Source organism: Typopeltis vanoorti, chromosome 1, assembly GCF_054136105.1.
Source record: "Typopeltis vanoorti isolate ZY-2024b chromosome 1, IOZ_Tvanoo_1.0, whole genome shotgun sequence".
Classification (NCBI taxonomy): Eukaryota; Metazoa; Arthropoda; class Arachnida; order Uropygi; family Thelyphonidae; genus Typopeltis; species Typopeltis vanoorti.
In genome coordinates this window covers 187,987,148-188,004,056 of record NC_143549.1, presented here as the reverse complement: position 1 = coordinate 188,004,056, position 16,909 = coordinate 187,987,148, and the positions used below count along the sequence as shown (strand labels likewise).

Below are 16,909 nucleotides of genomic sequence, written 5' to 3'. Positions count from 1 at the left end.
ATTTCTCTTTCACTCAAGACGTTACTTCACCCCTGAACAGCTGTTAGCATTATACAAATCACAAATCTGCCCAGCTATTGAATACTCTTCCCACATATGGGGTTGGGCCCCTAAGAGCTCTTTCAAAATGCTTGACTCAATACAGAGGAGAACAATTAGACTTATTAATGACCCATCCCTTACCAACTCTTCCCCCCCCCCCCCCCACTTTCACACAGACGTATGATTTCTGTAGTATGTATATTCTACAAATATTTCCATGGGAAATGCTCATCTGAAATAACATCAATAATTCCTCTACTCAGTACTAAGCTCATTGGCACATGTGCAGCTACTGCTCAACATCCCTTTACAGTACACTTAGAAACAAACAGAACAAGTTGCTTTTCCTCCTCCTTCATCCCTGCAACTGCTGCACTGTAGAACAGTCTTCCACCTGCTGTGTTTCTCAAGGAATACAATTTACAGTCATTTAAATCAAATGTAAACAAGTTCCTCCCTTCCCAGCCCACTACTCATACACAATACTAATGTACTATAGGTTGACCAACCAACCTCTTGTATATGGGCACAACATAAAAAAAAATAATAAAATGTACTTGAACATTTATGATATTTTTAGATTTATTATTATTATTTCATGACACCTCTAAGGAGTCCAAAGACTCATTGAGTAAGGGCACCTACTCTAAAATTCTCTATTTCCACCAAGTACTACACTGAACCATTACTACCATCATCATTTACACCAATACCATCTACTGCCCACCCTCCACCTGTTTTTTTTTTTTTTTTTTTTTTTTGTCTGTAAATTGCCTGTGTTCTGAAGGCCAATTTGTCTGTATTTAATAGATTTAATGTATCTATTTTCTGTTTACTCATTGCATATGTCTTTATTTCTGCAAGCATTGTGAACACACAGAATGTTGAATAATATAACAACACTTTAGGTTGTTTAAAACAAAGGACAAAAACATTTTTCTTTTTACATCAACTTTTTTTTACTACTACATTTGCTTAATGTGTGAATAAAGAAAATTTAATATTTTCTTCTCTCTTTCTCTCTCTCTCTCTCACACACATTCTTTTTTTTAAAAAACACTTCTCTGTGGAATGAAAAAAATCATCTCTGAAGTAACTTTTTTTTTTATTTTCTACCTCTTACAGATTGCAGAAATTTAAATCGGGACAGAGTGATGAAATTGTTAAGCAGCTGAAACAAGCATTAGAGGAGAAGGTAATATTTACGGAAGGTAATTTTTTAATGGCTACATATATATTATTCACCTTTAAATTTTACCATATTTGAAAAGGATTTCTTAGTCCTTTATTTATGTTTAATTAGTATACCTTAACATTTATCTTTAGTGAAAAAAACAAGTGCTAAACCATTAGCATGTATGTATGTTTTTTAAACACTTCAAATTCTTTGATAATTACTCTTTTCTTTAAAAATGACATACAGAGACAAACACACACACAGTGATCTCTCACTCAGTCATCCAACCTTCATAACCAAAGCTTCAGCTCACTCCTTGAATCACATCAGCATGTTGGCTCCTGGACCATAACTGTCAAATTATACTCCACAAACATCTCTAACTCTAAATGATACACACACATGCATGCACACACACTATCTACCAATAATTGATGTGGAGTGAGTTTGATGGGCAAAAGGATTTATATAAGATGGATGGTTTGCATCTGAATGGATGTGGTGTGCGGAGATTGGAAAAAGTGTTGTTGAATGAAGTGAAAGTGGATGTGCAGATTCAGGGAAACTAGAGTTATTAGGGGGGGGGGAGTGGATATGCAGACTTCAGGGAGGCAGTTGAGGGTATGAATGTGTATAATATGCTCGAACTAGTATGAAGGACAACAAATCAGAATGGGATAGTTAGTATAAGGCATCAAGATAGGGGTAGGACTAACAGGCTTCTGCATTTCATGTATACTAATGTCAGGAGTATTAGAAACAAGAAGGAAGAATTTTTGGCCTTGGTTGGCTCTTCCTGGCCACAGGTTATTGGCATTAGTGAAACATGGCTGACAGAAGATGATATAGCTAGTGGGATAAAATGTGAGGTATAGTGTGTTCAGGAGAGACAGAGAGAATAAAATGGGGAGAAGGAGTATTATTGATGATAGCTGATGAACTGCAGCCAAGGAGAATAGAAGTAGAACTGCAGGATAGAGAAAAGAGCATATTTGAGGCTATTTGATGTGAGATTGAGACTAACAGAACAAAATATACAGTTGGGTGCTGCTATAGACCAAGTGATGGAATAGATGGTGGAGATAGTATGCATAAGCAAATAGAAGCAATGAGCGGAAGGAGGGTAATTATTATGGGGGATTGCAACTATGGTAACATTGATTGGAAGGAGGAGAGAACACACATGGGAGGAAGGAATTGGATTTTATGCAGTTATTAACTATCTGCGACAGCATGTAATGGAAAACACTAGGGGTTCGAGAGTACTTGACCTAGTAATTGCATCTGAGAATTGACTATAATGAATATTGGTGAGAGTGATCATAGGGTCTTGAGGTGGGTAAATGTATGGAATTTTCAATTAAGACAGGGTACATGTGGAATTACCAGACTGGTAAGTATGACAAGCTTAGGAGATTGCTTGGTTTAGTGTGCCATGGCATGTAAAACTGCAACGGCTGGATGTTGATAGTGCATGCAAGGTGGTTAAGGAGCATTTTTAGGAGATAATGGTTGACTGTATACCTAGAGTCCGAATAGTAAATCAAGTAGGTGTTAAATGGATGAATAACACCATTAACCTTGAGCTGCAAAAAAAAGAAACAACCGTGGAGGGAATTTAAGGAGAAAGATGACCTGCAGGCACACAAACGGTATAAAGCGCAGGCCAGAAGGGTAACGAGTGTGGTAAGAAAAACAAAAGTGGATCATGAAAGAAAATTAGCCATGCAAGCTAAAGAGAATTCCAAACAGTTTTTTTGATATGTTGCAAGTAAAAGAAAAAATGTACACGGCAAAATGATTTTGAAGAATACCGATGGTAGGAGGTAACAGAATCAGTTGATATAGTGGAATTACTGAGCGAGCACTTTGCAAGAGTATATCATCCAGGTGGTGATATTGCAGGAATGAAGGAACCAACAGCTTATATCGGAATTGTGGTGAATGAAATGGAGGTGAATAGCCTCTTATAAAACCTTAATGTGAATACATGTGTGGGATTGGATGGTATACCAGCTCGTGTGGTACGTGAAGTGACTAAAGAATTGCCAGTGCCCTTGACCGTTTTGTTTAATTTGAGTCTTGGGTCTGGGTTAGTCCCAAGGGAGTAGAAAGAAGGGAAAATAGTTCCACTGCATAAAGGAGGTTCCAAGACTGCTGTTGCAAATTACAGACCAATCAGCATATCAGGAGTCGTTGTCAAGGTCTTGGAGAAGGTAGTCGAGGAAAATACAGGAATGATTAGATGAAAATGGGATACTGTATGGGGGACAGCATGGTTTTGTGAAGGGTAGATCATGCCTCAGTAACTTGCTCACGTTTTATAACACAGTGACGGCCGAACTGGATAAGGGTAATGGATTTACAGTAATTCTGTTGGACCTTGCTAAGGCCATTGACAGGATACCACATGGAATTCTAATCAGTAAACTGCAGCGTATGGGGATGGATATAGGGTTGGTGAGATGGATGGGAGGGTGGTTGATGGAGAGATATCAGAGAGTAGTTTATTCAGGAGTAGGAGTCCAAAAGACGGCCTGTGACTAGTGGTGTGCCGCAGGGTTCTGTTTTTGGACCACTACTGTTTAATTTGTTCATTAACGATATAGGAAAGGATCTGAGAGGAACTGTTCATTTGTTTGCTGATGATGCAAAGTTGGGTAGAGCAATAGTGAATGCACATAATGTCAAAATTTTGCAGGATGATTTGATAGATTGGAGGACTGGGCTAGGGAAAATGGATGTCAGTTTAATGTGGCAAAGTATAAGGTTATGCATTTTGGGGTGAAAAGATTAGCAGCAATATACTACATTGGTGGAACTGTACTCCAGGAGATTGATGAGGCCAGGGATTTGGGAGTGTTGGTGGATAGGGAATTGAAGTTTAGGGGGGGGGGGGCACATTACAAAAGTGGCTAAATCAGTCATTAAATCACTTGGTTACTGAAAAATACTTTAACGAGCAGAGACAAACAAGTTATTGTTCCTCTATATCGAGCCCTGATAAGACCCCATTTGGACTCCTGTGCCCAGATATGGGCGCCAGGCTTTCTTCTTGATGGAGAGGAGGTGGAGAGGATCCAGAGACGAGTGACCAAGATGGTGGTAGGTCTGTGGAATGAACCTTATGAGAAGAACAGATTGAAGATTTGTGGGTTGCAAAAATTGGTTGATAGGCAGAAAAGGGGTGATATGATTGAGACATTTAAATTACTGAAGGGTTTCTATAAGATTGATTCAGAGAATATTTTTGAGAACAGGACTGGTGGCGAGAGGACTAGGGACCATCCATGGAAACTGGGCAAGAGTATGGTTAGCAAGGGTGTTAAGAGCTAGGTTTTTTACTTGGAGAGTGGTGAATGAGTGGAATAAGGTGCTAGAGTCTATTGTGGGTGCAATGACTGTGAATGAGTTCAAGGCGAAGTATGATAGATACTGTGTGAAAGACGAACAGTTGTTCTTGACATGATGTTAGGGCCTCCCTCGATGAGTCTAAGGACTCCTTGGAGTTGCCCGTAATAATAACAATAATAATTCTCTTGACACTTTAGCAATTTCCAATTGATACCAGCAGCGAACTCTAAAGATGAACATACCCTGATCGGGTATGTTCACCTTTAGCTTTGATCACCTGCACCCTTTGAGAGAGTCTTTCCACTGGTATGTGGCAGACATCAGGTGGAATTTGTGTCCATTCCTCCATCAAAGCAGCACTGAGTACAGTGACAGATGAAGGATGTGCTGCACTGAACCTCAATCGCCAGTCCAAATCATTCCACAGGTGTTTGATGGGGTTGAGGTCAGTAATCTGCACAGGCCAGGGCAGTCATTTAACAGCCATTTCTTCATACCATTCCGTAACAGTTGCAGCTTTGTGGCATGGGGCATTGTCTTGATAGTAACATGGGTCCATTGCATAAAAACTCCACAGTGTAGGCAGCATCTGATTATCCAGAATATCAAGGTACTGAGCTTTCTTCATGGCACCATGCACAATGATCAGTGGTCCCGCTCCAAACCAGCTGAATATATACCCCACTAGAACTAGAATTCTTTTCTCCCTCAAAAGCAAACCAATGAGAGAATACTCAGTTGGGCATACAGAAGACAGTGAAGATAGGATTTGCTGTTTTATCTTAGCATAGATGAGGTTTATATGAAGCAAAGTTAGTTGACCATCTCGGACCATGGAGCCTGACACATTAAGCAGATGATATTTGATATGCTTTTAAACACTAAACTGTGTGTGTTTGTGTGTATATAATGTTTGGTATTCACAGATGCCAAGAAATAAATAAGAAATTAAATGCTTCACTTTTCTGTCCTCTAAATAGCATACCTGATAATTTTATTTTAATGAGAAGGTAATGCAGATGGGGTAGAGTCTTGGAAAGTTTGCTTTTAAACCATAATCAAAAGTACTCCTAATCAAGATTCTGCTTCATTTTTACATTAGTCACTTTTTACAACAAAGTCGCTGATTAAACTCTTACTCAAGAGTATTGGTGATATCATAGCTAGAACTTTGTCTGTCTTCGTCTAAAAGAAAATGAATAAATAAAAATATTTTTATGCTGCCAGCTAAGAAGAGAAAGTTTGATTTCTAAATTAACCTTTTTCTGGGATGCCATGCAAAGTTTAGATTTTGGCCCCCAGATTTCTAATGCATAAAGCACAGATGATGCAATATTCTCCTTTATATATTAGATACTGCTTATTCTTTACAGATTTTTTTTATCTCCATATCTATTCATTATTTTCTTATTTTCTTCATGTTTTTGGGCACTAAAATGGTGCCACACAAAATGAGATCTGTGATTTTCTTCTGTTCCTTCCCCATGATCTCATTATTTCTACTCTCTTGATCAAAACCCTTGCTTCCTCCTGGGGCACCTGTTCGTAGGGGGAAAGAGACCTTCCACCTTATAGTATTCGTCTTTATACATATATTTTATTCCCATAATCTTTCCTCTACTTCTCTTGAGACTGTTTTACTTTAATATTCTCCAGATCATCATCACTGGGATCCAGAGTTCTGTTGCTCTGACTGCTGTACAGTGTGACTTATGAACATCCAGAAAAGGTAGAAAAATCCTATTGATGTGAATGCACTTCTTTGGCCCCTGCTTCAACAAGAAGCAGGAGAAAAGAAGTAATAGGAATACCAAATATTTATAGGTAATTCAATAAGAGTAGATTAACAGGATAATATATTGCACCCTTTGATTGGAAAAGGCCTGAGTTTGATCCTTATTGTGATGAGAGGAATCTATGAAGATTCCTGTCATCATGCTTTAACTATAAAAATGAAAAATATTTTATATTTGATGAAGATTTTCTCAGTTTCCTTCATAATAACAAGCTAAAAAGGTAAAGGCAGGATAATAACAAACATGTAACATAAGAAATCTAAAGATAAGAGGATGAAAAATTGGGCTTTTCATTTGAAAGTAAGTTAGCCGATCTCTGTGGAGGTAGCAGGGTTTATTCCTCCTGGAAATTCTGGTTTTTTATCCCATGTACAGGCAAATCAGCCTTCAGAACACACACACAATGTACAGACAAAAAGTACTGTTGGTGGTGGTGGTGATGGGCAGTCATGGCATTGATGGTAGTTGTGTGTGTGTAGTAGGGGAGATGGTTGGATGTGTATAGCAGAGTGGAGTAGAAGGCCCTTCCACGATAAGTCCTTGAAGGTTGTTATGTAATAATAATGATAAATAACCTGTAGACATTTTTTTTATTAACACTAGCTGTAGGTGATCAAAATTAAAGTATTCCTGTTTAACACCTTGTGGAGCACCATCCAGTGAAGCAAATGCTCCGAAACTTTGCAGGAATGCGTTATGTGTCATGCAAAATGATATCTGAAAAAAAAAAAAAGTAGCTCCAAAATCCACCACAAGTGGCATTGTAAACACCAGATACGTGGAATTTGCATATCATGCTACTTGACAAGTGCCAAAAGGGTTTAAAAAGATGGACACGGGAATTTCCCTTCATTCTGGTAGTTAATACCATCCGCAGTGATGGCACTAACCTTGCCCCAACGTGCTTTGCTCATGAAGCTGTGCTACCTAAACAATTGCAATGCTGTTTCTACACTCTGCAGATTTCATCACCTGAACAAATGGTGACGAGGTACACTATCTCCATGTGCTCCGACGAATGATTAGTCATTTTAAAGAAATGGGATCGTTGGAAGTTAGACCTGGCAGAGGTTGCAAACCATTCGGTTCACAACAAGTGAATGAAGTTGTAAAGCACTAGTAGTGGAGCATGCAGTGCACGTTCTGTATCAAGACATATGGATGTACCTTACACGACTTTCTGGAAAATTCTACAGAAGATTCTGTATTTTTACCCATTCAAGATAACCCTGGCACAGGAGTTGCACCTCAGGATTTTGAAAGTCGACTGACATTCACTTTAACATTCCTTGCTTGAGTGGAGTTAGATGCTGCATAGATGATTTTGTGAGGAAGATGAAGCTCACTTTCACCTGAATGGAGCTATGAATACCCAAACTGCTTGGTATGGACTGCACAAAACTTGGCTCTGGGGTTTATCAGGATGATCCTGATAACTTTCCAGCACAGAATGACAACATAATGCATCATGTGTGCAACATCATTCCCAACCAGCTGCATTCTGCCATTGAACACACTGTGCAAAGGATGCAGTTTGTGGCGAACTCGGGAAGGGCAGAACATTGAACAGTACAGCCTGTGAATGCATAATGGAAGTGAATAAAAACGTATTATTCATGCTTGTGTCACTTTTCTTTTTCTTACAAACACAGAAAAATTACTACATCATAAATGAGTCTTTGGACTCCCTGGAGGTGTCAAATAATAATAAAGAGTCGCCTAGTAGAGAATTTTGAAACTACTTTTTTTTTTCTCTCAGATATCGCTTCATGCACAATTATATTCTTGTAAAGTTTCACAGCATTTGGATGACACTCCACAAGGCCTTAGATGCATTTGGATGACGCTCCACAACAGCGATGGTTTAATTTTGATTGCCCCCTGTATTTCTTTGACACATTTTGTTGTCTATATGGCTGACAGCATTTTCAGGAGGTTATTTAACATAAGGGAAAAAAACAGCAATAAACTAAACATTTTCCAGCAGCTATTATTTATATAAATTGAAAAACTTGAATAATAGTTTAATCACCTGTATTATTTAGCATGTTGTGTGCATTCTCTACATTGTTGTGTAAACTCTGTATATGATTGCTGCCATAGGAGTGATCTTGATATTACACATATTAATTTCCAAATGTTGTGAAGGATTGTTCCTTGGTTTTTATTTAGTGTATCTTCCAAAGTCATTCACTCAAAAGGCAAATGAACAAATCAAACAAATTAAAGTAATTCTCTTCTAAGTAAGGCATGGAGAATGCTTGGCATTTTACTGTATAATGTTCTTTCAGGATGTGTGCTATAAGTCCACTTTAATGATACACTTGATTAAACTATTATTCCAGTTTTTTCAATTTATAAAAATAATAGCTGCTGGAAAATGTTTAGTTTATTGCTGGTTTTTTCTTTCCTTTTGTTTTCAACATCGCTTACATGTTCTTTTTTATGGATTTTGAAACGTTTCCTAGTTTGACCTACATACATCTTTGCATAAGAACATGGAATCTTGTATACTCCAGGGGAATTTAGGAGAATGTAAGAAACTTCATAAGATGTTAACTGGCTTGAAGGCTGTTCTGATGTTGACTGATTTTAATATTTGGGTTATTTTTCTTGATGCATTGCCAATGTATGAAGATGTTGTCAGTTATATAGACAGCGAAAATATGTTGAAGAAATACATCTAGTGTTAATAAAATATGTCTCCAAGTTAAAACCTGGTTATTTATTATTCAGGAATACCAGCTAGCCTATCCAGGATTCAGGATTGGCTGTCCGATGGGTATAAGAGAGTTGTGTATGGTGGGGTAGTTTCAGTGAGGCAAAGTGTTACAAGTGGGTCCCACGGGTCTCAATACTGGGACCTATATTGTTTAACCTTTATATCAATGACCCTCTACCTCATTGAATAATTCTTCCTTATAATTCTTCCCAGCTTCACATCATAGATGATGTGAAGCTGGGAAGAATTATAAGTAATAGTGTAGATGTAGAAGTCCTGCGAGAGGATTTGAATAAGCTAGACAGATGGGCAAATGAATGGGGTGTCATTTTAATGCAGCAAAATGTAAGGTCTTGAGGTTTACTCTATTGGAGGAGCTATGCTGGAGGAAGTAGGAGAGACATGAGATCTGGGGTTGATGATTGATAGAAACCTGAAATTCAGGGGACATATTGCAAAGGTGGTGAAGGTAACACAGAGGATTGCTGCAATACTGAGAAGAACGCTGACCTGCAGAGATAAAAGAGTTATAATTTCGTTGTATAAGACCCTGATCAGACCACACTTAAACTATTGTTCTCAGATTTGTTCCCCAGGATTTGAAGGGGATAAATTACCTGTGGAAAGGGTACAAAGGTGGATAACAAAGACAGTTTCAGGACTGTACAATGTTATTTATGAGGATCGTCTAAGGGAATGTGGACTGCAGAGTTTGGTGGATAGAAGGAGAGGTGATATTGTACAGTCCTAAACTGTTGAGAGGTGGTCACAGGGTTGACACTGGGGAATTCTTTTGCTTGGTTGAACAGCGGGATGGAGTGATGACAAGGGGCCATTCCCTAGAAGTTACGAAAGGAAACTGAGCAAGAGGATGAGGAGTGGTTTCTTTGGCTGTACGGTAGTTGAACCGTGGAATGCATTGCCTGATAGAGTGGTGAGAGCGAGAACGGTCAATGAGTTTAAGGAGTGGTATGATAGACTCTGTGTTTCCTAGCATGGACCTTCCACGATGAGTCTTGATAGACTTGTGTTTCCTAAGAAGGACCTCCCCCCCGATGATTCTTTTGACTCCTTGGAGGTCTGAATAATGATAATCTTACTCAAAACTAAATGGCGATCCCTTCCAATTTCAAATCCTTTGTATACTCTTTTATCCTGAACCAGTTTGAAAATTGTTATCAACAATAGCATAGTCAATGAGACTTTTCTTATTTCTTGCATATTTTCTCCATGTGAATTTGTGCACATCTTTTTATTGGAATATGGTGTTAGTAATGACTAGTCCATGTCATAAAGAAATCCAGCAGGTACTTGCCATTATTATTAGCTTTACTATTTTCTCAAAATATTTCTATACATCTAATAATCATTTCCTACACTGCTCTTTATATCTCCTACAAGGACCAACATTTCCTTTTTCGTTGTGTCAGCTGCCTTCTCTAATGCCTTGAAAAATAACTCCACTTCTTCCTTAGTAGAAGCTTCTATGGGACAATAGGTACAAATAATTTCTATTGTCCAGTTCCTTTTTCTGACAATCATTGTACTTGATATTGTCTGCCATTTAAGAAGATTATCATTTGTTTTTTTCTTCTTTGTTTTGGTAACACCTATTGTGTTGGTCTGATACTTATCCAACTCTTCTGCTAGTTTCAGTTTTTTCCATTGCTGCTTTTTGTGTCATGATTGGCTTTAATGGCGCCAATCTTGAACTCTGCTGATGTTGAGTTAGGATTTGTTTGGTGAAATTTATTTGGAAGATAATTGTGCAAGAAAAAAAAAGAGAGAGAGGAAGCTGAAACTGTGTACATTGAAACAGTCTGAATTAAATCAAGAATTTGAGTCTCAGATTAGGTCAGGCCCATGAGTTATAAATAATGTAAATGAGGAATGAGAAAAATTTCAAGATGTATGGTAGGAACAGCAGAAGTATGTGGAAGCAAGAAAGAAACAGACTGCTGGAATGAGAGAGTGCTATAGAAGCAGTCAAGTTAAAATAAATGGGGATAGAAATGTTGACTAAGGAGAGATTAGGATAATTTGGCAATGTTATTTTAGAAATGTGTTTAATAAAGATGAAAGCCATAATGAAATAAATTTGGATGAATACCGATGGGACAGATAGATAATAGGTGGATAAGAGAGATAAGTATGGAAGAGGTTGAAGAAGCATTAAAGAGGATGAAGAATGGAAAATCTAGACCCTGGAATAGGTGGTTTGCATGTTGAACTGATCAGAGCTTCTGGTAGTACAGGATTGAAATGGTTATGTGACATCTTTAGACTGATCTGAAGAAAGAAGGTAATGCCTGATGATTGGACCAAGGGGATTATTGTTCCAATATATAAAAAACAAAATGTAGTAACTATAGAGAAATAACGTTATTGTGCCACTGTGCTGAGATTTATGAAAGGATAATGTCAACAAGAATAAGATATGAAATAGAGGAAAGCCTGAGAGAATAGCAATGTGGTTTTAGAAAAGAATGATCAAACCATCAATCTGATTTTTGTTGTAATAGAAATGTTTGAAAGACACAGGGAATTTGGAAAAAGCCTGTTTATGTCATTTCTTGATTTGGAATTCCTGTTGAGAATGTAGACAAGGAATTATTATTTTGAATTATTAAATTTAAAGACTAAAAGACTAAATCTAATAATTCAGAGTGGTTTGCACATCAAAATTGACAAAGAATCTTATCTCCATTGCTGTTCATTATGGTGATGAATAGTGTCCTAGATATGGTTGACTAGAAAGGAGGAAATGGCTATTGCTGTATTAAAAGTTAATACAGAGTTTGTTCTCTGGCCATATAAAATTGGCTTTGATGTAAGTTTTTTTTTCACACTAGAGGTAAGGCCAGAAAAACAATGGTTGACCAAATTGTTGACCATACTGTTGCTTTGTGTCATACTGTTTGAATTGCAATGTAGCTTGTGTCTGTCACTTGGAAAGAAGTCAACGGACATCCCCCCCCCCACCATGGGCAAGGTGCATCATGCCATGCAACGAGTCGTGTTTGTAGCCAAGCATAAATTACAGAAATATGATACTCTCAAGTCAGTACAACAGTGTCTCGGTGAAATAGCTTTAAGAAGTGAACTGATGAAGTTTGAAAGAGGCTTTGTGATAGAATACCATGTTGTAGGCCTCAGTGGATACTCACCACACTCACTGAATATGACGGTAGGATACTACAAAGGATAACATGTAAAAACCAGCATTCGTTGGCTGACATATTGAATGCCGAGGGCATTGACTGGGAAATGAATCTGCACAAAAAACATTCAGAACCAAGGCTCACAATAGGGGTATCCATGGTAAGGATGAAATATGCAAGAGTGCTTGGATGGATAGAAGTTTGGAAAATTATTATGGAGCAATGAATCAAGCTATATCCTATACCGAGCAGGTGGGTGTAAGTGTAGTGGATGCTTGGTGAACATCTATCAGAGTACATAATCCAAACTATTAAATTCAGAGGTGGTGGTGTGATGGTATGGTTCTATTTTTCCTGATTTGGCTTTGGACCTCTGTGGTGCCACAAACATTGAACTGAGAGGTATCTAGGATGCCATGCTTATTACTTTCTGGCATTTCTACGAAATTGGCCAGCAGCCTTATACACTGTGTCATAAGGCTGCATGGTTTGTGAACATCACCACATGTAATTGCATGGTTTGTGAACATCACCACACTTGACTGGCCTCCACAGAGCCCTGATTTCAACCCTTTTAAACAAGGGACATCCATCCCACAACAGTCCAGGACCTCATTACATGACTACAGGAAGAATGGTCCAAAATTCTCACTGATCACTATCTTATGCATGTGGAAAGTATGCCTCGTAGGATTGCTGTAGGCATCGCAGTGAAAGGAGATCATACTTCTTATTAAGGTGGGTGTCATGGATATTTGTTCCTCACACTATGGTGCCTATTGACTTCTTTCCAAGCAGTGTGCGTGTGTGTGCATGCATACTCCAAATGATGACCTTAATATGAAATTCGAAACACTGAGAAATTCAAGTTATTATTCGTAAGGTAGTAGTCCCCATAATTTTATCAAAAATAAAATAAAATAAAATGCATGTCCAGCTTGAAGAAACTAGAGAAATGTAATCTGTAAAGTTTTTAATAACTTTAATTTACTTTTTCCCAATGTATTTTTATCTGTGAAATTTATTGTAATAATGTTAAAAAGAGACAGACTTCATCAGCTTGCATAGATGATATAGGATGGCTATTTATTTCAGAATGCATATTTTGAGTACATTTGGGATCTACCATCAAAACTAGAAGATCTCTTGGCATCAGGCCGTAGCATGTGGCAGTGAATTTGAGCTGTGTAGAAAAAAGTGATTTTTAATTGGTGAATAGTCCGGTTTTTTTTTTTTTCCATTTTTCTACGTTTTTGAGTGCTAAATTGTTTCTCTGAATACGAGTGTACTTCAGTGGTTGTTTTTTGGACACGATATAATATATTTTGGTTACCTTCAGAATCGAATGCATAACGGTGGAAGACAAAACGAAGCTAAGTTTTCATTACTGTATTTAGTTATATTTCATTTTATTTAGTGTACTTAAATGTTTTGTTTTGCTTGTAATTGTTTGTAGTTTTTTTTTCTATTTATTTAACGGAATTTATTAATTGAATAATTAACGATTGCACTACTCGGCAGTAAGGAATGATGACGGATTCAGTAGCAGTCACAAGTGGCGTATCGCCAAGTCCTCCACCATTTAAGAACTCAATTATTAGCAATATCATAAGGGACTTTGTGGCATACTTGCGGCATGTATGTGTCTCGGGAATTAGATATGTGGCTTGTGAAAAAGAGCAGAGAGCGTATATGCGCAAAATACAGGCAGTTGGAGGAAATAAGTGCATTAGAAATATCGATATCCGACTTTGTTGCTCCAGGAATGGGGAATGAATGTAGGAAGACAAGTAGTGTAATAGGAGAGAATGAAAAAAAGAGATATATGAATGAGAAAATAATAGTCGATAGTGTGGAAGGTGTGAGTGACTGTGAAAGTTTAGGAGATGGTTTTGTTTGGGAGAGTGAATTTAGATTAAGAGTGACTAACCTGCAGAGGGAGATAGATGAGTTGAAAGAGGAGGTGGAATGTCTTGTGAATGAGAGCAGAAGTATGAAAGATAAGATTAGGAGAATGGAAGAGATAAATGCAAGGAGAATCAGAGTAGGGGAGAGAGAGAGAGAGAATTTAGGGAGTATGAGTGAGAGGTATGGGGGTGCTAGAAGAGGAGAGAATGGAAACAGTAGGAGAGATGGAATGAGAGAGAGGTATGGGAATGCTAGCAGACGAGAGGATGGAAACAGTAGGAGAGACGGAATGAGAGAGAGAGATATGGAAGTGCTAGAAGAGGAGAGAATGGAAATAGTAGGAGAGAGGTATGGGAATGCTAGAAGAGAGAGAATAGTAGTAGAGGAGAGGGAATGAGAGAGACCTATGGGAATGAAAGAAGAGGAGAGAATGGAAACAATAGGAGAGAGGGAATGGTAAGAGGTATAATGTATGGCGACTCAATGATCTGTGGTGTTCAAGATAGGATGCATGAGGAGTGTTTGCCAGGAGGAACAATAGAAAGGGTGGCTATGGCAATTAAGAGAGGTGAAAGTGTGGATGAGATGATTGTGATGGTAGGAACGAATGATTTGAGTGGTAATGTAAGTCGGGCAGCTAGAGATATGAGGTTTTTGCTTGAGGCTGTACGGAAGAAGACAGAGAGAGGAAAAATAGTGTGTGTGTTGCCTAGGTATGATAATGATCAGCTGAGCAGAAGAACGGTGATATTGAATGGCATAATAGCAAGAATGTGTGACAAGAGAGGACTGGTATATGTGGATGCTTGGAGTGCGTTTGAGGAAAGAGAGGAATTGTATGCGAGAGACCGTTTACATTTGTATGAGGAAGGACGTAGGCATCTGGAGAGATTGCTGTTCTGAACGAATCAGTGTATCCCAGGGAGGATGATAGCAGGGGGTGGCCTCTTGTGGAAATGGATATTTGGGAGGAGGGAGACAATGTCAGGTAACACTGAGCCCAGTGGAGTCTAGAAGGGATAATGCTGGGTATAGAAAGAATGGCATTTATATGCTTTATACTAATGCCAGGAGTATCCGGAATAAGGGAGAGGAATTGGTGGCGCAGATAGCATCAGCCTGGCCAAAAATTATTGGGATCACTGAGACGTGGTTGACAGAAGAGGATATAATAACAGGAATAGAAGTTGCTGGGTACAGCATTTTTCAGCAGGATAGGAGGGGAAAGCGTGGTGGTGGTGGGGTACTGCTTATGATAAGTGAGACAAATGATTTTGAAAGCATATGGTGTGAGGTAGAGATAGGCAATACAGGATATTTAGTGGGGTGTTGCTACAGACCCAGGAGCACGGAGGATGGGGACTAGGAGATGTTTAGACAGCTAAGTTTGCCAAGTGCAAGAAGAATAATTGTTATGGGAGATTTTAACTACAGTAGTATAAATTGGAGAGAGGAAGATGCATGTAGCAGTAGTGGAATGGAATTTCTAGAATTCTTGAGGGACAAATGTCTTATGCTACATGTAGCAGAGGGAACAAGAGGTTCAAGAGTTTTAGATTTGGTTATAGCATCAGATGAGTTGATAATAACTGAGATGACATCTCTCCCACCAGTTGGAGAGAGTGACCATATGGTTTTGACTTGGAAAATGAATACACGTGCAGGAGCATCAAAGAGATGGGAACTTATGTGGAATAATAATGCAGGTGATTATAATAGTCTTAGACGTCAACTTCGGGAAGTTTCATGGAGGGAGGAATTGGAAGGCCGGGATATCGTTAGTGCGTGGGAAATTTCAAAGAATATTTGTTAGCAGCAATGGTAAGTTGTATACCACGAGAGGTAAATTGTATCCTCTTCTTCACGAGTGAAGAAGAGGATACAATTTGGAGTAAAGTGGATGACAAACAATATTAAACAGGAATTGCATGCGAAAAAGAGGCTATGGAAGAGATATAAGGAGACAGGTGAAGAGAGGATGCGTGAAGAATATAAGGCACAGGCCAGAAGAGTGACTAGTGTGGTAAGGAAAGCGAAACTGGAATATGAGAGGAGATTGGCCCTAAGATCCAAAGAAAATCCTAGGGAATTTTTTAGCTATGTGGCCAGTAGGAGGAGTAATGACTGTGGAAGAATGATATTGTGGGATAAAAATGGGAATAGAGTGACTGATGCAGAGGACATAGTGGAATTGTTCAATGACCACTTTATTGAAGTATTTCATCCTGGAGGAGTCAGTTTTAATGCTAGAGGGATAGGGCAGGTTCAAGTTTAGAGGAACAGGAGGAGAGTGTGTTCAGATACTGAGAACTCTGGATGTCAATAAAGCTTTGGGACTGGATAGTATTTCACCACGAGTTTTGAGAGAATGTGCTAGGGAACTGATAGTGCCTTTAACCTGGCTTTTCAATAAAAGTCTGGCTTCAGCAAAGGTGCCCAGGGAATGGAAGGAAGGTAGTGCCATTGCATAAGGGTGGTAACAGACTGGAAGTGTCTAATTATAGACCAGTCTGTGTGTCATCAGTAGTTGTTAAGATCTTGGAGAAAGTAGTGGGGGACCGTATACAGCACTGGGCAGATGAGGGTAATGTTATCTGTGAGAGTCAACATGGATTTGTGAAAGGGCGCTCTTGTTTTAGCAATATGCTAGCCTTTTATAATAAAGTTACAAGAACATTAGATGAGGGAAAGGCATATACTGCAATTTTCTTCGACTTAGCAAAGGCATTTAACAGGGTGCCACATGATA

At 38.6% G+C, this 16,909-nt stretch overlaps 1 protein-coding gene across 1 annotated transcript in view; it reads left to right on the top strand.

Annotated features, from left to right (window-relative positions):
- Positions 1-16,909, top strand: part of LOC150110713 (uncharacterized) — a 410,078-nt gene that overhangs the window by 252,659 nt on the left and 140,510 nt on the right. Inside the window, exon 11 of the mRNA XM_090395888.1 lies at positions 1,168-1,237. Within this exon, the coding sequence (XP_090252014.1) occupies positions 1,168-1,237 (70 nt within the window). The remainder of the gene's footprint in view (positions 1-1,167; positions 1,238-16,909) is intronic.